General features: G+C 39.3%; 2 protein-coding genes and 1 long non-coding RNA gene across 3 annotated transcripts in view; all 3 read left to right on the top strand.

Moving 5' to 3' along the window:
• The first annotated feature begins 670 nt into the window (after positions 1–670).
• LOC122574424 (4-coumarate--CoA ligase 1-like) lies at positions 671–7095 on the top strand. Its single transcript, XM_043742030.1, has 10 exons — positions 671–821; positions 2396–2748; positions 3170–3377; positions 3598–3767; positions 3899–4094; positions 4201–4355; positions 4435–4618; positions 4747–5075; positions 5891–6086; positions 6417–7095. Exons 2-10 carry the CDS (start codon positions 2506–2508, stop codon positions 6497–6499), a joined length of 1764 nt encoding a protein of 587 aa, XP_043597965.1. The 5' UTR covers positions 671–821; positions 2396–2505; the 3' UTR covers positions 6500–7095.
• A 524-nt stretch (positions 7096–7619) lies between these two features.
• On the top strand, positions 7620–13266 carry LOC122574426. Its single transcript, XR_006319056.1, has 3 exons — positions 7620–11481; positions 11545–11980; positions 12057–13266. It is a non-coding gene; the product is annotated as an uncharacterized LOC122574426 (long non-coding RNA).
• Positions 13267–18990: 5724 nt separating this feature from the next.
• LOC122574151 overlaps positions 18991–27244 on the top strand; it is a 141279-nt gene continuing 133025 nt past the window's right edge. Inside the window, exon 1 of the mRNA XM_043741377.1 lies at positions 18991–19317. The gene's annotated coding sequence lies outside the window, so the exon portion shown is untranslated. The remainder of the gene's footprint in view (positions 19318–27244) is intronic.

Here is a 27244-nt window from a genome sequence, read left to right as displayed (position 1 = left end):
ATATAATGCGAATGGTAAGATCAGTTCGTTTTGATTATGTAACATTGACCAAAGTGTAACATGTGTTGTAGCTAATATATACAAGCTCTATGTTTCAAAGTAAATTAATGTTTTTTGTAAACGCAAAGGACGTAGTTCAAGAAATACAGTCTCATGAATATTGTAATAAACACTCTGAGTAATTTATATATCCACGAGTATGATGTGGATTTTTTACTGTTTTATATGTCTTAACATAAATATTCTCAGTCTAATGTGAATATTCATAGGAATGTAGTTAGGGTATAATTTCTAGAACGATAAGAGGAACCTGATATCTATTTATCAGCGTGACAATAAATTGTAAGCCTGTTTCGTACTAATCAATCAAATTTTATTGCATTTAAATCATCGTCTAAAGCGGGAAGAACATTAATCGATGTTCTGAGCGAACACACGCGTCCGTGTTGCGGATATTCTCATAATGACAGAATCAATTACTTGCAATCGAGCAAAGTGTACCGAAAATACAGTTGTTCGTGAAAGCGTCATTATAGTTTTCGCATACGAATAACCATCCCTGTACACGCCTCCTCTGCTAGAGTGTTGGGTGGGGGAATGGCGTATCTACAGGCGGGCAGAAGTTAAATGGTTTGCAACAGAAACTCGTAGTCTGTCAGTGAAAGTCAGTTAGTTGAGTAAGCTTCGCCAGTTCTGTGTCGTTCGTCGGTTCTCGGTAATACGACTTTTTCCGAGTATATCACGTCTAAGCCGACAACAACGATTCGAGTCCTACGGCTACGCACTTACATTTGCACCGTGTATTCAAGACGATCATCAAGGTTTGCACGTTTTCCTACGTTTTTCTCTGTTTGACAAGTGTATTTTATCGATGCTGGATCGACCCCTTCTTAATCTGTCGCGATCGGTATTGAAACAAAAGACACTCGCTATATCAAAACCGGTTTGTGCAATTTTACTTGCATAAAAGTAAATGAAATCAGAAATTGGATTTTCCTATGCAACAGGTCAGCCGAGTAAAAATCGATCGATCGATGGGAATTATAAACACGTTTAGTTTTGCGTCGAGATCATAGATCTGGTCAAAAGTTAGACAATAGCTAGTTTCAAATAATTTTTATTTACGGTCGATCAAGTGTTTCGAATGTATTTGACATAAACAGATGTTTATCGCGTACCTACATTCGTCGCGAAGACAACGTTTCGTGGGTTTATAAGAGGCTTAACAACTGTTTTACCCTGATATCGTAAGTTTGCTATTGCTAGTAACGAATAATAAACGCGAAACAGCGAAAACTAAATCTCTGTTTGTCTGTGTCGCCGCCAATGCCTAGCGAACGAACGTTCATCCTCAGGAAGCTAACGCAAAATGTTATTCGAGGCCAAAGCACCATCTGGCGTTCCAAATGCGTAGGTGTAGAAGCTTGAGACAGTGTAGGATTATTCGTACTTTTCAGAAAGTTCAATGGTCTCTCGATCGAAATAATTAATATCGATTTACCATACAATTTGTTTTAGCCGACGCGATATACGGTACGATACCAATGATATCATCTTTGATTCTCCGAGAGCTTGTTTACGAACAAATTGAGCACTCACTTTAGTTTAATAATGTGACGTACAAAATTTATAAACGATAGCATTCTTCGATGCTAACAGTTTATCGTATAAGACAACGTTAAATGAAGCAGAGTCATACTCGACAATTGCAAGTCATTTCGTACACTGTTCCTTCATTTACCGTAATAATATGCGAAGAAGCCGCTGTATTTACGTATGGCTGAGAATAAGATAATATCTAGACGAGGTGTGTTAATGTCGATAACCATGTTGTACTTTGATCTCCTACTTATTCTTCACTGGCAGTTTGTCGTTCTATTGATTCAGATTCTTTTGATCCTACGCAAACAATTCAATCTACTGATAAACGTAACCCGTTTGTTATTCCACAGATATTCTTATAGATATTACATTCGGTCTGTCCGTCGCAGTGTAACTTGTCCTATCGATGTATGGTGATGCAATCAACTAACTGGCATAATTATTTATACATTATTGTTGATATCTTACACCTCGAAGGACTTCCTGGAAGAAGCTTGATAATCATAAACAAATGGATTACCAGGAAAAATTATGTTGCCCGTTTGCGATTAAAATTTCATTAACTTTTGTAATCATTTCGTATAATTGTAAGATTTCGATCCAGATGTTTACGCGGTTTATATTGTTGTTGTATGTATTTCTGTTTTCAATGTTCTGCGTCTTCGTTCCTCTTAGCGTCAAATCAGTTGACCCACATTGAACCGCGTGCCTTACTCGGCACACGTTATTCCCGGCACAGTTAAAAAATCATTCTTATGTGATTCAACTGTCATTGTTTTTATCTCTTTTCCAGAGCGTACTCGTTCGACGTGATCCTATAAACTGCTAACAGTTCGTTAAAGTGTTACCATTGAACTATTAACAAATTATTGGAAGATTAGTATAATATATTGCCTGTAAATAATGACGGGCATGAGGCAAATTTTTCGTTGTACTCGAAGACTAAGCCAGATATCGGAGAGCGGGACGAAAGTTGCAAACCAGTTCGCGAGACACACTTCTACACAGGCGCGACAGAAGATCATCGAGGATGAAAATGGAAAAAAGATTTTCTTGTCGCCGTTCGGCGAGTTCAGGCCCAACGAGATGCTCGTTCAGGAATACATCTGGAAAAATGCTACGAAATTCGCCAACAATATTGCGCTGGTAATGTTATAAACAAATTATTACAATTTCATTCTTTTCCCTCTTTATTAGAGCAGTTGTGAAAGAATGGGAACAATTTCTTTGTTACTGTTATAAGTCACAACAGTCGTCTGTGAGAGCGGTGATAATAATTAAATACGATAAGCACGAGTAACGCTTAAAGAGCGGTCCGTAGTGCGCTTACATTCTTATGTTCGTTGTATACGAATAAATTTTAAGATTACTGACATTGTATGCAAATACGTAATACGAATATGATCATATAAATGCAGTTAAAACGAGCGATTTTTAATTGTTACAATATAGCTACAACAGTTGCTGATTAAGATAATCTTTAATAGCTACATATTTCAAAATGACGCAAATAGTAATTTTCTATGCTAATTCGATGACTCTAATGCAATCGATGTTACTATATTAGGAGTGCTCGGTGACCGGAAGGAAGTATACGTACAGTGAAGCGAAGGACGCGACTAATTATATCGGAAGAAGTTTGATAAATATGGGTTTGAGAAAGGGCGACGTAGTGGCCTTGATATCGCCCAATTATCCGGAAGCGATTTTAGGTACTATCGGTATCCTAGAGGCCGATCTTATTGTTACTACAGTGAATTCTACCTATACGTCTGGTGAGTTGAATTCATTACTGATTCAGCAATAAAGTAACTACTTGATGTGCATTTGCGATAGTATATTTATATAAGTGTGCGTATGCTGTAAAATATATTTGCATATTAAATTATTCGATAAATGAAAAAAAAACAGAATTAATCAACATAATTTCATTAGCAATTCTGCTTCTGTTCTGTTCCTGCAAATCATCGTTAATTATTTTCTATTACCAAACAGATGAAATAAAGAGGCAACTGAAGATTGCCGACGCGAAGGCGATCATTACAGTGGCAGAAATTGCACCGATCGTACTCCAAGCTTCGAGAGATATCCTCGCATCTGGAGGACACTTGGTGGTTATCGAGGATGGTAGCGGACCTATTCCCGATGGTACCGTGCCGTTTAAGGTGAGAACTAAAATTGATCATAGTGTCGAGCACCTCGGATAAATTGATTGAATTCGAATTCGTAGGCGTGAAACCATTTGGTATAATCGGTACGAGTTGAACGTTGGCTCAAGATAACGAAACTTTTATAGGATCTCATTGCACGTGGCAAAACGTTACCGCCTATAACCAGATATCAAATGTCTCCAAACGATTTGGCTATTTTGCCATTCTCCAGTGGAACAACAGGCTTGCCAAAAGGGGTGATGTTGACGCATAATAATTTAGTCAGTAACATGCAAATGGTGGAACAGACGTGCGAAGAGAAAATGTGGCGAACTACAACGAGTAAGCATCGTTTATTATCGTTTATTATTACTTATCATCTTTGTGTCGTGAACTTATTTGTTCGTTTAATATCGAGCATCATTGACGAGGTTAATTATTTTTGCAGCCGACTTCCAAGAAGTATTACCTTTAATATTACCTTTCTTCCATATTTTCGGGTTGAATGGCATGGTGTTACCGCGTATCGCTTGCGGTGCAAAATTAATTACTGTTCCCAAGTTCACGCCGGAACTATTTATTAGCGTTTTAATGAAACACAAGGTGACAATTCTGTTGGAATATATCTTTTATTTAGCAGGATATGTTTCAGGAATGATTTCAAGACTACTTTATTTCACAGGTGACAGGTCTTTACATAGTCCCACCGATACTTCTGTTCTTGAACGCTTGTACATATATTAAGAAACACGTTTACGAAAACATGCATCACCTTATCAGTGGTGCTGCTCCGTTATCACAGACGGACGTAGAAAAATTCTATCAAAAGTATCAGATAAACCCCGATAAGTTGAAACTCTGTCAAGGTAAGACTTTAACTCTATTCCTAAAATTTCTATTCCCGAATCTTTCGTACTTCATTAAAGTTGAACTTCTTTTGACAAAGTCGAAATTCTAAAAAATATTTATCATTTGCTTAATTTCTTTCAACAAGGATATGGATTGACGGAGACCTCGCCAGTTATTACCGTAGATATAGGTGATTCGAAACCAGGAAGTGTCGGAAGAAACATTGCTGGTTGCGAGGTACGATTAGTCGATCCAAGTACGAAAGAAGATATTTCTGAACAAGGCCAAGTGGGTGAAATATGGGTCAGGGGGCCTCACGTTATGAAAGGCTACTTAAACAACGAAAGTGCCACGAACGACATGATAGTCGAGAATGGCTGGCTGAAAACCGGGGACATTGCTTACTATGACGAAGACTCCAATTTCTTTATCGCGGATAGAATGAAGGAATTAATCAAAGTTAAAGGATTTCAGGTAAATGACACCTCCATTCATAGAATTAGTAGATAATATATCAGTCTTCCTTACCTAGTAATCCTATTCTAATAAGTTTGAAATATGTTATCGAGATCATCATTCTGGACAACTTTTCCCTATCCATGTCACCGCCGCTCCACCTTAGTTTCCGAGATATTCGCAAGGAGCTTCAATTAAATTTATTTTCCGTTCATCCCATACTCATATATGCCGATCATTTTTCATATAGATAAGAAAAGATATATCACTATGGTAACGCTAACATGACTTAATTTTTATTTCACTCAATTTTATGAGTCGAAAAATTCGAGTACTACCATTTATCATTATTCATATGTACTATCAAACATATTTTTGTGTATAAAATTTATGGAACTCGTAAACAATATTAAGATGGTTGTATTACAGAACATTTACTTTGTCGCCTATGTAATTTTGATAATCGAATAACTGCATTTTTCGATATAATTACATAGTATTAATTATAATATGTAGCGATAAATGCAGTAATTATAAATTGTAATATACTTATATTCTTACTAATAGGTATTCTATAAAAATATTCATAGAAATTTTTCCGATTAAACATTGACGTAAGACCAGTTTTGTTTTTATAGTTATATAAAGCGTATTGCATTTTACTCATTCTTCCGATCTCCCAAGGTCAAAGTATTGAGTAATACGTCGCGTTGTATGTTTTCTGTACGATAGTATATTCTTAAGCGTTTATTTCTTCATAAAAAACGCTGAAATAGGCTAATTTGCTTATCTTTCAAATCTCATTTCTTTATCGATTTAAAATTTTGCGTCAGGTACCACCAGCTGAATTGGAAGCTATACTAAGAACGCATCCAGACATCGAGGAAGCAGCTGTGATAGGTCTGCCGGACGAAAGGTGCGGTGAGGTACCAAAAGCCTTCGTAGTGTCGAGGAAAGACTCAAAAGTGACTGAGGAAGATATTAAAGATTTCATTAAAAGCAAAGTGTCAGAATGCAAACAGCTGCGAGGTAAAATTTTTCAAGTTCCGTTTAACGCGAAACAGAATGCAATCTATGATGTCATGTTTTGTATATAAAAACGATTAACATACCAATGAATATATCCATCTTTTTCCTGTTACATTATGTAAATTTTCCTCTGCATAAAGTAAGTTTTTTTAAGTAGTTAAATGATATTGTAGAATTTTGTTTATTTATTCTATTAATCTATCATTATTTTACGTTCAACCTGTTTTTGATTGTTTTTATACGATACAAATTTCGTTTAATATTGTAGTTGTTCTTATTTATCTGATCGATAATGTAAGATAATCGAACGTAAATTTGTAATAATTTCAGGAGGGGTTACGTTCATAAATGAGATACCGAAGAATGCGAGCGGAAAGATCTTACGATCGAAGCTGAGGAAAGAGTACATATAATAAAAGGTTGCTTCTAAGAAAGACTGAGGAACCTCATGCCAGGCCTTGCTTGACAATCAATATCATTATGGGATCAACTATTAATTAAGAACGGAATACGGTGAATTGTTTTTGCGAAGTTGCGAAGTTACGACTATTACGTCGTTATGAGACTGAAAAAGAAATGTTAATATTAATTGGTCAATAACCACGCGTGCAGTGGATCTCTTGCGAGTGAATACTTTCACGATACTTAATTTTTACTTTTTATTTACTTTCCTTCCTTTCAATCTTAAGAGAGAGAGAGAGAGAGAGAGAGAGAGAGAAAAAGAGAGAGAGAGAGAGAGACGGAAAAGGAAAGGAAATGACCTACGATTTTACTTACTAGTATAAGAAAAAAAGAAACGTAATTGCGTATGGGCATGGTTGCAAAAAGTGATTTGAAAAATCACGCATTTTATCTTTAATGCCATTTAATATATTACCGTTTCAACCGTTTTTGTGGTGCTATCTGTAACAATGCAATTAATTTTACTGTTAGATAGTTTTAGCGATATTTGATTTTTATGGTGATTTATGCCGGAGAATAATTAAGCAATAAAGTGTTTTATAGCTAATATAAATGAAGCTTCATATCATAATTCCTTTGTCAGTCCTTTCCTTGAACATATTTTACAATTTGCATTTTGAAATATATCGTTCCGTCTCACGAGAACACGTTTATTATGCGGACACATGTTGAATTAATAAATAGTCCATTTAAATGGGTAAATGACAGGTATATTTCTCCTTTCTTTAAAAAACTACCGAACGTTTTAAATAACTCAGCGTATGCAAATTACATCAACTCTGTTTCTATCTAGCGGCTACTCGGGATCGGAGCTGATATATTTTTGGAACAGTTGCTTCTGTAATTATCTTCTGGGTTTCGAAATAACTGGAAATAAGTTTCACCAGCACAAATTACCAACGAATATCCTTCAATCAAATTCCTTCTTTTAGATTAGTAACAGAGGTAAAAGATATCATTTTATAAAATATGGTCAAACTGACTACTTACACAGTTAATAAATTCTTATGTAATCAATCTTAGAGTGAAATATTTTCTCTTGTAGATATACTACGGTAGCGATTCAAAGATGCTTTGGAGGAAACTTTGTGTAACATTGTGTAACATTATCACTGTACACGATTCCCCTAGAATACCTTCATTTCATTATTCAATCTCTATATTGACAGTTCTACCAGTTCCTTATCACATATTCCATATGAATTCTACGGTAATCACCATAGTGTATTCTACCATCTTGCCGAAAATTAAGCTTCCACGTGTGAATTTCCATGAGCTTGTTCGTGCCGCCATTTAATCCCTTGAAGGCTGCAACTACGTCGTTCTGCAAATGCATCTATCGTTCGTAGAGATTTGCTTTCGCGCTTTGCTTTCGAGCTTTCCTTCCATCTGCTTCATAGGTAAAGGTTCTCCGGTCGACGCGACGTTCAGTATAAGGGATGGGGGAGTAAAGCCTCGAGCTGCTTTTCACCCCTAATGTGTGGTTCTAGGTGCGTGCCTCATCCCCTTGAGGAAGGTTTTGCAATCATGTTTAATATTATTCGCGGCGCAGTAGTGCATCGAATTGGTAAATAAGAAATATGCTAAATTCTGTTCTGTTGTTCACGAGAAAATTGGCATTTCTCAGATCGAAGATTTGTAGAATGAGAAAAGCAAAATGGAAAATGTCGAATTTCAGATCTTTGGTTTTTACGATTATTAAATACAGAAGTTAATTATTGAGATAGGGACATAATTATAGATTGCTATTTATTTGCATTGTTGATGTATAATACATATTGTACATAGTATGATAGTAATGCTCCTAATAGGTATTCATCGTAGGATAGTTTTCAATCTCTCAGAAGGAAGACTGAGATCAACTACACCGTTTCATTTGTCCACATAATTAACGTTGAACCAGAACAAATTACTTCATTTTCGCAAGTTGTAAATTCAAGATAAGTTTTAAAAAACTAATTCTTGCGACATTATCGCTCTTTTCCGCACTTCAATTTATCGCGTTAATTAATGTGGTCGCCGCCAATCTCAATTACGAAGCAAAGTAATCAACTTGTTCTATTACAATTTCCCAATACATTATTATCGTCCTTTGTGATAAAAATATTTCTTAAAATATTCCATTGCTTCTCTGTTTGCGTCTACAGCCGATAGCTGTATTTCCGTTTCAAATCGATTACGGTAAATACATCGTTAGAAAATCAAGTTTTCGAAACAAGCGACTACCGCAGTGTCTGATACCTCGTCGATCGTGGACTGTTAAGTTCGTCTCGCCTGGAAACGTCCGGGGAGACCGTGGAGACTCGGCGTAAACGGTCGGAATTTATCTCACGAGCGCGTTCAGTTTTCCGAACGATTCAACGGAACGCTTCGCGTTTCACATTCGATAGGTGGAAATAACGTTGCCCGGGTGGAAATGGACGCAAACAAATCAATTGGTTCCGAATGAAATCAAACAAACGCGCGAGACGTTTCAGTGATTCGACGAGCGCCACCTTCGTCTTTGTTTCTCTTTTCTTCTGGCGTAGCCTGGTCGAGAGGGTAGAGAATGAAAAATAGGAACGAGCAGGCTGCATCGTCGTGACACTCATTTTTTCTTGTCCTCTGTATCTCCAGTTGCTTCTTCTTTCTTCCTCTCTTTCTGTTTGTTCTTTTAATTCTGTCGACATCCTAGTAGTCACGCTCTAGTAACGACAGACGGTTTCGCTTCGCATCGACCGACAGTGCAAAGTCCATTGTACTACTCTTTTCGTTTTAATCATCGCTATGGACAACTTGATACAATTTGTTGGTATCATTCGATTCGAGGAAATGGAGAACACTGAAAAAGAGATTGTATCGTCGAAATTGAATAGTTCAGGAATTTAAAAATACGAACACCAGTCTGTTACTCGTTGCGTATAGGTGACACACCCTGGAGGGAATTAGTTGCAAGTTTTCGCGGTTGAGAAGAGACGCCCTTCTTGGAACTTTGTCCCGATGGAAAGTTGGAAGTTGAACCGTCCCGAGAGCTGCATTCGGCGTTTTACGCAGTGCGAAACGCTGTCAGTTAAATATCGTTGACTGAAACAGCTATGCCCCTGTAACAATGCTCGTAGCGTTCATGAGTGCAAACTGGGTTCAGCTTTGCTTCTCCTTTAACTTCATTTATGAATAGAATCGAGTAGAGACGAAGAGATCAATTAAGAACGATGACGTGATATTGTACTTGGAATCGAATGAAAAATAATATGATCGGTTGCATGGGGAATTTTGAGCACTACTAAACAGAAATTTTCACTTTCAGGTGCAATTGAATCGAAACGATCGCTGCTCGTTCAGCCGGATGGAAGATCCGCACAAAAAGTTCCATTTAGTCCGATTCCAAGTCCGATCGAGGCTGTGCTGGTGGCGGTGTTCCGGATAAATTTATTTTAAGTGTCCTTCTGATGGCAGAGCTCGATTCACCGTCTTCAGATCAAAGAAGTAATAACAAGGAGGGACTCGTCGGGAAAGTGTTCTCGGTAGGAATGTGGTAAGAATTCATTTCTTCGTGCCCCTTTTCCTCTTATTCCCTTTATTTTGCAGTGACCCGCAGTGCTGCGTCAGAAGTGGTTGAAAAAGAAAGAGACGCTAGCAGAAAGCGTGAGAAGAAACGAGGTTTCCGGGCGCATATGAAATGCACCGACAGAAGATGGGGGGAAGCATCCGTCACTGTTTTATTTTCGGGGAGGCACGAGCCAGATGTTGCCAGGGTTGGGTTTTATTAGACTTCAAGCTTAGCTTTTGTACTTCTATTTTCCGCCTCAACTTCCACATTGGTTTGATTTAACCTTGCGAAGGTCACGGTTCATGTGGCAAATGTACATATGTAAAATCTTTTTGCAAAAATTTTTCTACAGATACGTAAAGTTTGCGGACGAAGATTAGCTGCTATACATATACATTATGTGTTCATCGCTTCGAACTGGAGATGAGAAAGGGTAGAAGATGATGGAAGGTCGAAAGATTCGAGGGGAATGAAAAGAGGAAATGAAAAAAGGGATGCAAAGGGTGCAGAAGCAAGGAGAAAAAGGAAGGATATAGAATAGAAAGTGAAGTAAAGAAAGGAAAGTGTGTAGAGAAGGGCAGACTGGGACTTAATACTATAATGTCTACCTTTCTTCATATTGATTACGGAATTTAAGTAAGAATAATTTGTAAATCCTACGTTTCCATTATCCAAGTCTAACACGATGAAGAAGTCTCTAATCTCTTCCCTTTGAACCACTGTAAATACATCATCCTTTTTAATAAAGTTTCGGGCGCTGAACTTGCCAGCCCAAAGAAATCTTAAGTCAATAAAGATACGAAGTTGAATAAGTCTTTGAAACTTCTCAAAATAAAGTTGGCTATAACGTTTTGAAACAGAAGCAAAGTGTATGACCTGCGAATAAATTACGTTAACCCCTATGGAGTCATTAACGTTCAAGAGGAACACCTAAATCCTTCTCTCGATAACCCACCGAAGAAACGTAGAATCAATTTCGAAGATCACTAACAAGACAGTTAATCTATCCTCCAGAGTCCATAGATCAGATCTGGGTAATAACTAATAGAATGTACGACCCGAATGTTACTCCTTTGTTCTTCGTTCTATCGACTGGCAAGGGTCAATTAAATTTCAGCAGAAAGGGGCTAGAAAAAAAGGATGGATCGAGCGTGATTCGCCGGAAGCGATTTCTTTTGGAGGGAATCGCTTTGAGAGAGACGACGTGTCGACGAGCTTTGAACGCGAAAACGGGGCTGAGGCTTGCGAACGAAGGCAGAGGGCGAAGAAAATAGAAAACTGGCCTGTTAGCTAGTATATGTATGAGCTCGGGTCCTTTGGGGCTGACGTCGAAAAGAGTACAGGGCCGTGACCACGGGGGCGCAACGTGGCGAAGGGGGACGAGGTCGGGAACGGACGAAAAAGGTAGAATTGAATTCACTGTCGGTAACGGGCAAGGGGTGATACGGTGCCATTATCAATTTACAGGGATCAAAGGCGGTGTCACACGACGCTAATTAGTCCGGTGCAACGTGACGGCAGAATCAGCCGTCTGCAGGTTTCGAATGGTTGGATGTGTTCCTACGAGAGGCCGAGCGAAAATCTAATTGCGGGCCGGACCTGGCTCGCAAACAGCTTTTAATGATTTTCGGATAGATAGTTTCGGATAGTAGTTGACGGAGAAACGGTTAATTAAATGGCAATGGAAGCCCATCGGTTTTTTATCCATTGCAAACTAAAGTGCTTAGTTTGCATTTTTAAAAGTAGGAAGATATTTTAATGTAATTTATTTACCGAATTTTATTTATTTACAAAGGAGAGGGACATTGCTGACACGAGTTTCGCAACCTTCAGTGGCTTTCAAATGGCTTTGGAGTCAACATTGATACGGAGATATAAGTTCGATAACTCTTGTACTCTCTTGGTAGGTTTTGACTTCGACGATCTGATTTCTATGCTTTTCACGAATTTCGATTCACCTGGATTCGATAATTTTTCAGTGCATTGAAACGAGCACGACTGCCAATCGCCCTACTTCGACCATCACCTGTGATTCGAAGATATTTTATGCATTCGTTTGTTTGTATACGGTTTAGGTATGACACTTTGATAAGGTTTCATCATATAGTTCATGGAGTTTTGTAGCGACAGCGTGATCCCCTGCTTAGATAGCAAAGAGGACAGAACTACCAGAGAAATAATGGAGCAATCAGGGTGACAGAGAGCGAAACAATCCGGAATTTGTTACCCCGGTAAACTCTCTTCTTTCTTGTTTTTCAACTTCAGCTGGACGTACCGGAAATTACAGCCTGGTGCCCTTCGATTTCTTCCATCTCCGGTCGAGATGCGGCGAGTCAATGTGTGAGTTCAGGTTTCTAGTGGCCGGGATAAACCACGTTGCACAATCTAAGGAAACGATAACGTGGACATCAGTGTGTATCCCGGGTGAAATTCCTGCCTCGATTTCTCTTTCGTTCTTCTTTTATCGTTTTCGCGTCAGTGACTTGTTTCTTTCCAAGTGATATATCTCTGCAGTACATAATCCCTCGGAAAACTTCACCAATTGCAAATTGTTCGTTCTGATTTATTAATCGTGTATTATTTTATATTATGCGTAGTATTTTTACTCGAAGCAACGTTGTATCACGTAAGATTAATATTATCGATCGTTTCATTCAAGTAGCGGACAAGTCAAGAGGTATTATTCTAGAAATTTTTCAAAGAGAACGATCACTCTGGTATCAATAGTCGTTTATCATGAACTGTTCGACGATATTCAGGCGACGTTGGCCATTCGCGACCAAAGTTGAAGTTCCTGAACACTCTGCCTCTCTCCTAATAAATCAATATTGACAGGGATGTTATATTTTTCTTTCACCATCTTCCAGACGTTCCAGGCGAATATCACATTCCATCTGTATCGCGTTTTCCCTCGCGTTCCTTGTGTTATTATATCCGACCAGAACACGGGAAACCTTCTCGATGTTTTTTCGATCCCAACGTGTTTCCATAATTTTCTTCGAATTGAAATCGCTACAGTTTCGTTGTCTTCCTTTCTCACCTATTTGTCACAAGGCGTATCAAATTCCTCGGCAAACATACACGAAACGAAACTATGATTTTAAGCGAGGACAAATGGAAAACGTTCGCCAGCAACGTGTGCTAATTTTCATAATTGCGATATATGGCCTGAAAACCGTTTGTCGGCGACAGTCGATAATAAATTACCGTCGCACGAAGATAGGATTATAGATGGACGGTACGAGTTTTTGCAGGTCCTATCAGCGAGTAATTAATTTTCAACCAGTAGAGAGGGGAAGAGTGAGAGAGAGGGGGGTGGGAGACGCACAAACAAGATTTTAAGGACATTCAATGAGAGAAATGAACTCATCTTGTTGATGCGAAAGAGAACCTCACTAATTCCGGTTGACTCAGCTTTAACGTCATTTTGCATATAATTTGTGACTTCATTACTCTCTCGTCTAACTTTACGAAATTTGCATTGTACTGCGACGGCACATTAAATTAAACGATCAGAAATATTTCGTCCAGTCAGTTGACAGACCACGGAAGTGTGTCGAAAAGTTCGATGTTACCAAAACTTCTGATCCGTCATGATGTTCCATTTGGAGCGTACCATTCTCGATATCGCCCCTGTCGAGAAAGAAATTTTTTCAAAGCCGCGCAGTCATAAATCTAGCTTTCTGGAATCGCGCAATATTGCTTCGTAGTTAAAGCTTCCATCTCGCGATCCATCTCTAACGGACACCATCGAAAACGAACATTCGTCACAGCCATTGAAATACATGTCATCAAGAACAAAATGCAAACCAGCACCGGTAATCAATATTGTTCTGGATCCGTGCTAACGACTCGAAAAACCTCGAGTACAGCCATGTCATAGCAGACATGGCAACAATACTTTGTCAAGCATTGAAGCAGCGAAAATATTTCTTTTCTTCTGGCCTCGACCGATAGGTTACAACAGGAGGACCGTTTCATTACGTTCCATTGTGTCCCCGTGCCTTCGCACCCGGTTCGTCGTTTCATTTCGGAAACAGGACGCAACGAACCTTTTTGCCCTGAAATTTCGCTTTAATTGCAGACAAACTAATGTCACCGGATGAGCATGCTCCACAGGCATTGATTGGTACGTTCACCGCTTATCCGTGGACGCGGTGATCGCCCGAACGAAAACAATGTGCAGAATAGGGTCTCTGCACGGGCCCTCGTAATGTGTCGTTTTCGTGGCGAATTTTAAAATTTCAGTCTCGTGCGAGTTTTGCAATTTTTGAATCGCGGAAGTTTTATATCGTCAGTTTATGTAAATCTCTTTCGCGCGTGTCCACAAATCCGAAAGCAAACTGTTTGAAAATTGAACAAATTTTTTGGGAGACCTGATTTCTTGGGCAAATCTGAGAATGTGTTTGAACAAAGTTTATTGGTAACCACGAATGAAATGTAGTTTAATTCCTCTCTCTTCTTTTTGCGTCAAGGTGTGAAAATAGTTACGGAGTCGAAGCTCGGAGGGAAATCAAATGAAAAGATTCGATCGTTGGAATAGAATTAGATCTCGCCAGCCGAGAGCAGCCTCCGAATCGAAAACGAATTAAGAGAATTCGCAGCGTCGCGTCGTGGCAATCCTCGTTCCTTTCCTTCGTTTGTTCCACGCCATCGATACGTACGAATGACGTTTACATTCCAAAGTGGCGCGCGTCATGGTACACGAGATGAATACCGGCGAGGCTACCGAGACAAATTGATTTGATTTGAAACGAGGGAAGAGACGGTGAAACAAAGAGATACGTATAAAAAGAGAGATACAACATCGCGTGTTGGAAATTCCTCGGACGAGAATATTTCGGAAAATTTTCCATTTCCACGAATCCCGATCGTTCTACCTTGCTTTAAATAACAACACGTTCGTTTCTTTTCTCTACGATATATGTAAGTGTACCGGTGGGACTTTGATGCCGGTTCGTATTAAATTCTCCGGTGAATTCCCTAGTCGCGTAGAAAGGAAATTGCGAATCTCGAATCGACCGAGGCACCGGCGGTCGTCAGAGGTTTAAGGGTCAACGTGACGTCATAGAATGGACCGGAGCAAGACGATGGACGGGTGTACGATGAATAAATTACGAGGACAGTGACACGAAACCAGCGAGATGAGTGGCCAAGATAGTGGACCGCTCTATTTTTGAACTTGGTTGGCCCATCCTCCCTTCACTGATCCATTTTTTTTATTCTCCACGCAATTATTCAGCCCAAATCTTCCGTACAAATATGTACACACACCTTTATTTCTTTGGTCGTTCTGAGAGAGTAGATTAGAATTTTTCGTATATTTTGTTAAGAAAGAGGAAGCTTCGGCAAAGAAACTGTTACAAAATTCCGATGTAACAACTGTTGATCAATCACCGTAAAATCAATGATATCAGAAATCAGTGTTTCGTTCAAGTTGCATCGAGCGATTAATAAATTTTACAGTCGAACACGTCGGGTTACACGTCATCGTTTAACACGTACAGGACGTATTTCCTCCATTCACAAGTACGCTTCAATAGCGAGACGTATTCACGTGAAAATCAAGTTACCACAAACTGTAATTGCTATTGAATAACATAACAGGAACATAACATGTAAGCGAATAATTAGGTCCGTCAGGCCCAAAAAATCGCAATATTGGAATGGAGAAGGAAGAAGAAGAAAATCAATTAAATATAATAATCCATTCCTTTGAGCACAATAACAAGTTTCGATGATAACAATTTTTAGAATAAAAGAATGCAACGATCAGATTTCCCGCGGTGTTTATCCAGCAATTCGTATTACAAAGCTTGCCTTTGCCAAGGCAATTCCCATTTTTCGCGCGTTGTACTAAATCATAGGCGAGTGATCGAAACAGAAAAAAGAGAGATAGAAAAGGGAATTAAAGTTTTCCATCTCCAGCGGCGTCTTTGACGAACAATCGAGCTTTATTTCGTTTATTAAACGGCCCCCGAACGAGATTGCCAGCGGTGTAGCATCCCTGCCACACGTTTCTCCATCCAATCGGCGCAGAAACTACGGTTCGGAGCCACCATTCTGTTCTCCGAGTCTATCCAGTATATCCAAGTTCGCCGGATATTTCCGACTGGATATTCCTTCCGGTGCGCGTCACGGTGGTCGACCATGCTTCTCTACTGTGCACGCTAAATCATTGCTAACGCGCCTGTCGCGACTGGATCCCAAAGTTATGGCATTCGATGCAGAGCAACGGTCGCCGGTTCGTTACAATGCACGTGATCTTCATACGTATAGAGAAGTACCGATGATTTCACAGTGCGTTTGCGACATTTCGTTGGTTACGCTCTAACATCTCAAGCGACCAAGAAATCGATCTCGAAAGAGATACTTAGGTATTTTCAACGTACTTGGAGAGAAAGTTGGTGGTACACGCGTTTAGTCGAGCGTGTAGAATGCGTTGATGGAAGTAAAATGCTCGGGGATTCTTTTCCTTTATCCACAGAGGAGAACCGATTTCTAGCCGACATGCGGAAAGTCCTATCGCTGAACTTACTTCCCGTCGCGACGCATAATAATTTAGTCCATATTCATATTCATAAATGGCGCATGCATATTCGCGATAAATTTCTCCGTGGAGCCGGCACGCCGGAAAGCGTAAATTATTTCCTGGGCAAATTGAAAGCTGCCGCGAGTGGCAGTTGCGTTCCAGAGGCTGCTTCACTGCCAGGTAAACGCGCCACGTATCGAGTCCTTAGAGAAAGCTGTCGATTTCAGATGATCGGATGTTTGATCTAACAGCGCCTTTAAGGCACATCGTGGCGTCGTGATTTGTGTGACAGTATTATGTTTGATAATCGTATTGTTATTCCACATAGCAGATTTCAGCTTGATTCGATTATCTTTTGGTATAACATTTGTTTGTCCATGGTTTGTCTGACGATTTATTCTTCCACAGCATTGTATTGTGATTTTATATACAAGTTTCGGAGATTACATCTTTAAGCGTCATGTAAGTATTGGATACTTGAAATACCAGAGAAATCGTGAAGGAAATTCTGTATTCCGTGGACATTTTCTTCTGCATTCCTTTCTCTGGTTTGTGCGATAGTTCCTCTTCCGACGACTGTATTTTCATATAGCGGATTTGAATCTGATATAATAAACAGACTGTTCAAGAACTACACTGACGAACTTTACGAATGAAAAAATACAGAAAAGTAACGATGCTGGTTTGTGTCAGCTTTCTACGATAAATCAATTTCTGTAAAGAAATTAGTCTATAATATTATGATAAATACACAACACAAATAGATTAGCATTAGAATAGAGTTGATTAGCATTTCTGAAAAGCATTTGATTCGCTTGCAAGAAACAGAAGTCGACATGCTCGTCAATAAACTAAATCCGAATTTATATTTCTACGAAGACAGCTAAAGAAATGGAACTCGAGCAGAAACTTTCTTCGCTCGCTAAATATCGTAGCACGTGTTATATTTTAGATATTTTATATATTTTTGTATTATATATATTTATAAAATACATTCTACGTTTTTGGATTTAAAAATTGCTTACAAATACATAAACGTCTGCAATAGGCTAATCAAACTTCTACCAACGATCTTCAAAGATGCTTTTCCCGACAGAGGAAGCGATTCAAGAGTGACATCGATCCCTCGAAACCGAGTTCGAATCAGCCTCGGCAAACCGGAGGAGTTGATCTTTCATTGTGCTTTTTCCTTTTACCGTAGGGCTCACACTTCCGACTCTTTTTTCACTCTCTCGCGCTCTTCTTTTTACCAAGACAGCCAACGACCGAAGTATCTCGTCTTGAATTCTACCGAACTTTTCTCTGGGCATATAGGTGATCGTTGGTCTCTTGGATCCAATAAATCGCCGGTGTTCTTCCACCCTCGGGCGCGTCCTCCGTCTTCCTTCCACTGCTGGTTTATTTGTACGCCACTTTTTCTATCCTTCACGCTTTCGCTTTATCCGTAGCTCGATTATACTCGTTCCAACGTCTTCTTTCGTGTTTTTCCGTCTTCGTTTCGTTCGCACAGTCAAACTTCGTCGACGAACGGGTTGGTACCTGTGTCTTTGTCGGCGTTGAACAAGGAAGGCCGAGAAAATGGGATAGAACGCTGGTCGGGTGAGAAAAGGAGGGAAACCAGCGGGAGTCGTGTCGGGAGTGGAAAGTGGAAGAGAGATGGGAAACGTGTCGGGAAAACAAAGACGGGGGGTAGCTTAAGGAGAGTAGAGAGAGATGATCCTGTTTGGTGGGACAAGGCTGGCATTTGGTTGGATGGAGGAGGTTGGTAAGAAAGGTAGGGATAGAAGAGATTGCAACGAGGCTGCAAGATGGAAGGAAGAATGGAAAGGAAGTGGAATTCTTGAAGAAATACGGAAGAGGAACAATAAACGTGAATAAGTAGATGTATTAGGAATATGGGAGGAGTTAGAGGGCTCGGAGAGAGAAGTCTGTAACCAAAAAAAAACCTGTAAGGGAAATTGGTTTTCTGGGGGAGGATAAAATGACACAAAGAATCGAGAAACAAATAGTGTAACAAAAGGATCGTTTGAAGAAGGTGATGTGCAAAGGTCAATGGTCAAAGGAAGTTCGAACTGCAGTTAAAAAAAGGTAAGGAAGACAAGAAAGAAGAAAGAGCAGCAGAGAAATACGAACAAAGATAAATTAACGAACACAGTTAACAAACGCAAAAGGAAGAGAGATGATAGAAAGGGGTCGCTGGAAAAAGTGGCAAGTAACGAAGAAATGTCGGAAGAGGACGATAAGAAGACGGCAACGTGATGAACAAGAGGAAGAATGAGGATGAAAGACGGGCGCAAAAGGGTGAAGGAAAACAGAGGAAGGCCGATGGGGTAGCTAGCACGAGGAAAGGAGAAAGAGAAAGAGAGAGTTCGGGAAGGAATGGAAGGGAAGAGCTTGCCGTCGAGTGGCGCGACAAGGAGGGATTGAGAATGGGGTTGAAAGTGGGGAAGCCGTGGAGAATCAGCGCACAGCTACACCCCACCGTGACGGCCGCGGCAGTCAGTCGTCCGCGCATCTTCGTTCGGTGAGGGTTTCGTGTTCGGTGGTGAATCGCCTGCTTTCCGTACCGAGTGTAGAGTCATCAGATTTGTCATTCATCGATCAGCTGATCCCTGACTAGTGGTGCGCCGACCTGTAGCCGCCAACCACGTCGCTGCACCGCTCGACGACTACCTCCGAAATTTTCTCTTCTCAAGGACTGCGAGTCGGTGAGTCGAGCAATCACTTTTTTAGTTTCTTTGTGAGCGTTCGATATTTTTTGCGTCACTTTTTCCGAATGTCACAGCAGTTGCATAGAGCAGCGTAAAATATACGAATTCAAGGATACGATAGAGATACGGTATAGTGAAAGTTCCGCGAATTCGAGATCGAGTAGAATTACTGTTTTGACGTCGTGCTTCGCTTTGGAATTAAAGAGAATTGTCGTACAAGCTTTGCCAGCGTGTAGAAAGGGGGTTGAAAGTTAGGGGCAACATGTTTGTTTGTTGGAACTGGGAGCACGAGCTCTAGTGTGTTTTCTTTTCTTTCCCTCGTTTTTCATCGGCGTGCGAGAGAAGCAATCGATACCCGATTCTCGAGATGTAACCAAGGACGCGCCATGGCTTATCCGCAGCGACACGTTAAGAATTAATGGATTGCGTATCATAGATTTTGTTTTATGCTTCATAATTCTCTTATATTTTAAGCGCACAAGTTCTTACTACTTTGCATAATGAGGATGGCACAACGTAAACAGAGCGTTATTTTTAGTAGCTGAAAGATTTTTTGGTAACTCACTGCAGATATGTTTTCAAACTATATAGAAACATCTATCAACTTGAATACATTAATCACGACAACGTTCTTTTTTATGCGTCATGGTAATAAATAAAACTATTTATATATAAATACGAATTAAATTATTTATCAAAGAAAGATTAAATGGCATTCCTATTGGAAATGTGTACACAACATTCGAGGACTTTCTGGAAAGGACTCTAGCCTAAAAAAAAATCTGTTTGTTTTGCTTGTGTAGGCAAGAACCGAAGCTGTGCTGGTTCCCTCTCTGTTTCCCTCGTTTCTGTCAATATATACAATGTGATCAATACTCAATTCCTATACGTAATCCATTCATTAAATTGCACGTACATATAAAATTAAATCACCTTGTTCTCTCTTGGAAATATAATATTTTTTCCTATTCGCTATTTATAGGATTATCTTTATTCGGTAATAATTCAACCATTTCGTAACAATAAAAACCATTACGTTACATTACGCTATAACGTTATCGTAACAATCTTCTAAAACATTTCTGCACACTGTTTGCAACCTATTTTATGACTCGAACCAGGGTATAATTCCCTCTATTGTGCTACATTGCTGGACTCTTTACAGTCTCGTGCCCCCGTCTATTTCGCAACTGCAAAACTATGCTGTGTTAGCGAAACAGACGGCCGGAAACGTTTCGAATTGATGGGCGAAATTTTGGTCGGCATCAAGCCATAAAAGTCATTGTAATTTCTGTAAGTTCGCCACCACGTGTAACCTCAACTAATGAACGATTTCTAGCTGGGTCAAATAACGAAGAAACTCTGTTCCTCCGGTTAGACCCAGTAGAACGATTCTCTATTTCAAACACGAAGTATCTTTAGCGTCTGTTATAATATCCTCTAATTTAATTACGTTTTATTCCGTTGTCTCGTTATTAGATCTTACGGTAGTTCGCGAAAGTTTTTGAAACGCTTATCAAAGAAACCTTTTACGTGTATATTCTGAGTAAACCATTTTGAAACTTCGGTAGTATCGTAACGAAACGCGATTGTCATGATTTTAGTGGGGAACTTTATTATATAAAATGATATAAAGTGAAATTGGAAATTATTCTATAAAATAAAATAGCCATCTCGATACTCGTTCAAGACAGTTCCACTGAATATTGAATAATATATTAGATATTTATTAATATTAATATAATAGATATTTGAATGTCTCAGTGATTTAGTAATCTTTGCGAGATATAAATATGTTAAGTATCTTATAATTTCTATATATTTCTTCAGATTAGTATGATAATCGAAGAAATATTGCTAATAAAATGTTAGAATGTTTCGTTAAAACGCACATATAGTATATTATTCATAAATAATACCTACAAGTATTTGAATACTACTGTGAGCAACGTTCTCAACTTTATCATCAATTATATTTCTAAACGTAAAGTCATCCGCGATATCGTTCTAACTTATTCAAATTTGCGGTCGTATTAATTCCAGGTCGTATAGCTCGTTTATAACTGGATATATAACAGAGAACAGTGGTGGCGTCATTCTGACTGGTGATGTTCATCCACTCGAAACTAACAGTTTGCCCATGTAAATTTTCTCGTTGCCAATAATCGTTTCACCATGAGTATATTTACCATTCATCGTGAAATGCTATTCTAATCTACCATCATTGTCCCAGCGTATATTTATATTTCTGCCGATTCGATCGGCGATCTATCAGCGTTTTGCTTGATTCTCGGGATGGTTCACCCAGGCAAAAATATTCAAGTCGTGCAACGGACCACCTTTTTTCACGGGCAGTTTTTATTGTCTCTTTATATTCGACGCGAAAGTACACTCGAGACGATGATAGAAGAAGGCTGTTACCGAGGGTATAAAAATTTCTGCAACGACGATTTCTTCATAAGGGTTGAAGCACTATAACTGGCTGACCTCAGGCCGTAAAGATGTCTGGGAATAAAGGATGTTAAGAGGAAGTTATATTACTTTTATATAAACGAGAATCATGGAACAGAAAAATTGAGTTACCTTTCCCTAATAAGTATAATCGTTTACTTCATTCCCGAAGATATTCCCATTCGGAAATCGAATTCGCACAAAATAATCATTTTCTGTATGGTTCAAATTAGTACTTGGTCGTTTCCTTTGATTGCGAGTTTTGTATACAAATCGAAGATTGGGATTTAATCGTTGGTAATTGGTTCGTGCCACGTAATTGTCGTAATAGCGCTAATGAACTTTAGTTAAATACACTGCGGCCTTGTTTTTATGGTCAGCCTTGGAAGTAGTTCGTAAAAAGAGTTTCCGTGTTTTATGTAACTCGAGACCCCCTCCCAAAACGTGTACGAAGGATCTAATGAACGGTCGGTACGAGGGTCGAATCGAAAAGTGGAGTTCAGCTTGGTTGTCGCCTGGTGGAAATTGTTCCTGAGTTATACCGCGTTCAACTATCTCTCCTGCCTTACGGTCTACGGGATCTATGTACCTTGAACTTTTCGAAGTTTGCGCCCGACAGAGGAAGCGTGACGTGGTGAACAAGGAGTGGTGATCAATCGGCATTAAGGTCGGAGCTGTTTGACGAAGGAGGCTGTAAATGAACATGTCTGAACCAAAATAGCGATAGATTTCAGGGAGGTTGGGTGAATGTAATGATGTAAGTGGGAGACCTTCGAGATCAAATGGAGTGTAACCGAACACGATAAATTCATTGCTGGCAAAAGATTTGGAATTACTTTCTCAATCGTATCTTTATCGAGCCGTGCGCTAATTTTATTAGTAATACGATGACATTAATATTAAAAACATCAATACTAGTATCTTTTACTTTGATATAGTTTCTTTTTTACCAAAGTCTTCTCCAAAATAGTAGATTTCTGAACTTACTTTTCTATAAATTTATTTAATTTCTTTTAATTCTTTTAGCTCATATAATGATTCTAAACATTTTCGATATCGTACGTCGAGGATTCGAAGGAAAATGACATCGAAAAACGTATATCGATAAAAGACCTTCGGTTACTGCAGTCTCGTAAATTTACTGTAGAGAATATTATTTAGCTCTTGATACTTTTATTAAATCACCATCATAAGGCCTTCTTATGCGTCCTTTTTGCACCCGATACTTTACGTATAAGTTTCCTATTTAATTAGCCGAGGTTTCTTCGTGATCGAAGCGTGAATAAATAAATGTCTTTTGCGACGTTCTGTTTTATTTAATTAGGATACCTTGTTACTATACGTTTGAATTTTAATGAACACACGCACATGGCTTTCTGTGCAGCCTTTTATTATAACATGGAAGGGAGACTTCCCGCGTGGAAAATGAATACACTTTCCATAACGAACGCACCCTGATACGGCGCATAACTTCTTCTTATTGCGGAAAATTGAATTTTTTAAATACCTAGCACGGTACGTTACAAAGTGACTGGCCACGACTTCGTTCTCTCTTCGTTTTCTCTCTTTCTCTTTTGTCGGGATTATTTTTACCGTTACCAACCACATTGCTCTTTTTCCTCATTCCATCGTGCTTTTTAAAGATAAATAAAATAAATACCTATTAAGACGGTAGTTTCCACGATGCGAATATTAATGACAAAATTACGAGAATTAAAATTCAGCCAACAACGTCTTACTGGAACGTACAGGCGGGATCTAATGTTCTTCCCTTCTTTTTGCAAATTACGTCGCGTTTTCCTACGCGATGGTTCATGATCCTGGAAAATTTTTCAACATTCCTGTTTTGTGTAATAGAAATGAACGATAAAGGTATTCACGTTTGTACGTGCATAGAATTGCAAAAACTTCTTTCCATTTAAGATATAGATCTGGAATAATTTTCAGAAAAATTTTAAGCACTCTTTTGCTATCTTCTTTCTTTCTCTCTCTTTTCCTTTCTTTCTTTCTGAAAAGTAGATTTTTCAAATACAGCCAGAGAATCCGGTAGATAATTTCAACCTGAAGACCATTTAGAAAGCTTACTACTACGATTTTCCGACCGCTTAACTTGTCATCATTTTTTCTCCCTTTGTTTCTACAGCCAGTCTCTCACGTAGCTGTTAGTAGGTTATTAATATCATCGGTGGAAACCATTACTCGAAAAATCAATGATGATAAATTCACAGAGGGAACGTGTTAGAGACGTTGGTTAACGATCGATGTTGGCAGATCGAGCGGCACATTTCGCTCGATGCTATCGTTGCGGTGAATATTTCGCCTTGTTACCAAAAATTATAACCATTTTTATTCCCGGTGAAATAATACTGCGCGAAACAGATGATACAAATTTAGCGTGTTTTATACGAGTGGGTAACCAACAAGATATTTTATTGGGGAGCCATTTTCGTTGAAAAATTTCGGGTGTGCTGCGTGCTGGATTACGTAAAAAATATTTCGTTTAGTTTGTTCAGCTTTGTTCAGCCACGTTACGTCAATTCCATTAAAATACAATTTTATATAATATAAAATCATCGCTATATTAATCGTTTATAATTGAAAACAAAATTTAATATCCAATGTTCTGGAAAATTGAACACTTTTCTACCCCTATTTCGGTACATAAATTGCATCACCTAGTTCGGGACGCCGCGTAGGTCACAAACTAGCATTAAGAGCTTACCCGACAGCAAGAAAATTGTTTTCATCGTATTTTCCACTTTCGATACCATAAAGTGTCAGGGAGCGGACGCTGTGCACAGAGAAAGAGACGGATACTGGGAAAGGATGCTGCGTCCAATACTTTCGACTTGACCAAAAGTCAATGGATGCCAAGAGAGTGAAAAATAATTTGTCGGTGGTATAAAACCGGTTGAAGTTCGAATGAGATTCGAGAGTTCGCAAGGCCGAAAGTATAGGACAGTTGTAAACATAACCATGGAATAAGAAACGAATGCAAACTACCACCGAGACGAGAGTCGTATCCAAAGATTTACCGTGCAGAAGCCCTCGCTTGCTGTCCGTTTGTTTGTTTGTCCGACCCCTCCTGACGATCCCCTTTATGCCTCTCGCTCTACCTCTCTTTTCCTCGGAAGCGTACATTTATGTTATGCAAATGCGATTCTCCTGGCCCAGGGAAAGGAATATAAGTGTGTGTAAAAGAGAGAGAGATAGATAGAGAGAGAGAGAGAGAGAGAGAGGTGCGGGGGAAAGAGTGACGTCGTGACCATTTGGCGCGTGGGAAATAAAATTCATGAGTGATAGTTTGACTTATTTCGAGATTTTTCAATGTTACATTTCCTCCGGAGAAATTTGCTCTTAAGGCGAGAGAACATCTATACTCCCATCCTCCCAAAGTTTCCATCAAGGAACATCCGTTTTAATGTCACGGTCCTTCAAGATAAACGTTCCTTCTACTTGCTTATTTATTTATCTATTTATTTATTTATTTATTCCGACTGGTATGTATCTCTCGCGTTTCTCCCATCTTTCTTACTTCTGGGTTGGATACATGTAATATTTCTTCCTTTTTCCCTCTTTTTTTTTTTAAGACAGCGAATGATCGTTCCAGCTTGAAATTTATTTCTTACGAACGCTGTAAGCCGATAGTTGGAAAATTGAATCGACGCTCTTGGGAGGTTTAATGACGCTTTTTAACGTTGAACTTTTTTTTAAAGGAATCCTTCAAGTATTTTTATCCTTTAACGAAATTCACTGAAACTTTTTCAATTAGAAATAGTAAGATATCTATAGTTAGTGTTGATTTAGCCGTAGAACGGTTAAATGATCGTTCCTTAAAGGGTGGTTAAAAATCGAAGGGTCGAAGGGTAGGTAGCATTCAGTAACCGCACCAGACGGTCGGACGTCACCAGCATCAAGCGGAAAACGGCCGGTTTAAAGTGGAAGAAGCAATTTGCAGGCCAGCGCCTGTATTTCCATACCTGTCAGAAGCAAACATGCTGCTTACGTCACGATATGATCGTGATCTTCGACCACAGTCCGCTCAACGGTTTGCTTTAAATGCGACCTAAATGAAAGGTATGGGTGATCTGAATGGGTTGTATATGAAAATTTATGAGCCGACGAGGCGTCAGACGATTAAGTAATTAAAAAAAATAGCCACTTATAAATATTCAATCGCTCTTCCCCTCTCGGGACGAATTATTTCGTCGCAGGGTTGGAAAGTCGAGGAAAGGTCGAACAACTTTTATAACTGGGGCTTTTTCAATAAAAATTCGAGATGCTAATTGGATAACTTCTCTTTAAAAAAATATGAAACTCTTTTCAAATCGAATTTTCTTCAGGCTGTTTGATGTTCTATTTCATAAATCTTTTTCCGTGCACATTGAAGAAGAATATTTTATATTTATTTTCTTTCCAAAACTTTGAAAAACGAGGTCATAATTTTCTATTACACGAGAGTATAACATTCTTCATGTTGCGAGTTTTTCTACGATTAATCATGCTTCGATAACAAAATAGGGAAGTCACACTCCATAAGGTCCTCGAAGCCCAGCATTCAGTCAACCTCTATTTTGTTCTCAATACGAACGTAATTCATCTCAATCCGTAGGCCGTTGCTTGTCCAGATTCATCTTTCACTCGGCGCCAGAAGGTTCGTTCCCAGATATTTTTGCTCGATCCTCCACCTCTTGACGGATCCTCGTAGTTTACGTTGCGTGAGAATTCATCGAATTAACAAATATTCGCCAGCGAAATGTTAAAAATTGAGCATTTCATCTATCATATTCAGTCTATCATATTCAATCTCATCTATTTAAATCAGCGCGGTATCCTAGCTCTCGCATTAGGCGCAGACGAGCCGGCCACTTTTCTCGATTCCAGGCCACGCGAGAGATCTCGCGTCGAGCGTGTTAGCAGCTTCTTGTCCCAGGGAAATCGGATAATCCTGCGAATTCGTTATGCTTGGAGCCTTGGCTCTTTCGCCACGGGTTGCCGTGGCGAGGGATGATTTGCATAAATTTTCCACGGGTGGAAATGAAATTGCTCGTGAAGCAACAGCGAAGCCTCTTTCCGCCCTATTTGACGCGTGCGCTCGCAATCAGGACGCAGTGACGCCGCGACGTACGCGCACCAGGTGACGTCGTTTACCTAGCTTTCCAGCGCGCTAACGTTTTGCAAATAAGTCGGACGCGAGCGCAATTTGAATCCAACACGGCCCTTCTCCGCCCTCTGAGCCTGGAAAACGTGCATGGGTTCATCTGTCGTGATCGTAAATTCGGTAATCCTACGACGAATTCGGGAATCTAGGAACTTCCTCCTACTTCCGAATTGTCTTTGAACGAATTTGTTCTCGTCCTGGATCCTGCTTTTAGGTTCCAAACCCTTTTACGACTAGGAAAATTTGGGTAATTTACTGGAAAAAGAATTGTTCGTATTTCGATTTTCGTACGGATACGGTGATGAGGAGACT

This window comes from Bombus pyrosoma, linkage group LG13, assembly GCF_014825855.1.
Source record: "Bombus pyrosoma isolate SC7728 linkage group LG13, ASM1482585v1, whole genome shotgun sequence".
NCBI lineage: Eukaryota > Metazoa > Arthropoda > Insecta > Hymenoptera > Apidae > Bombus > Bombus pyrosoma.
This window is presented reverse-complemented; position numbering and strand designations above follow the sequence as displayed.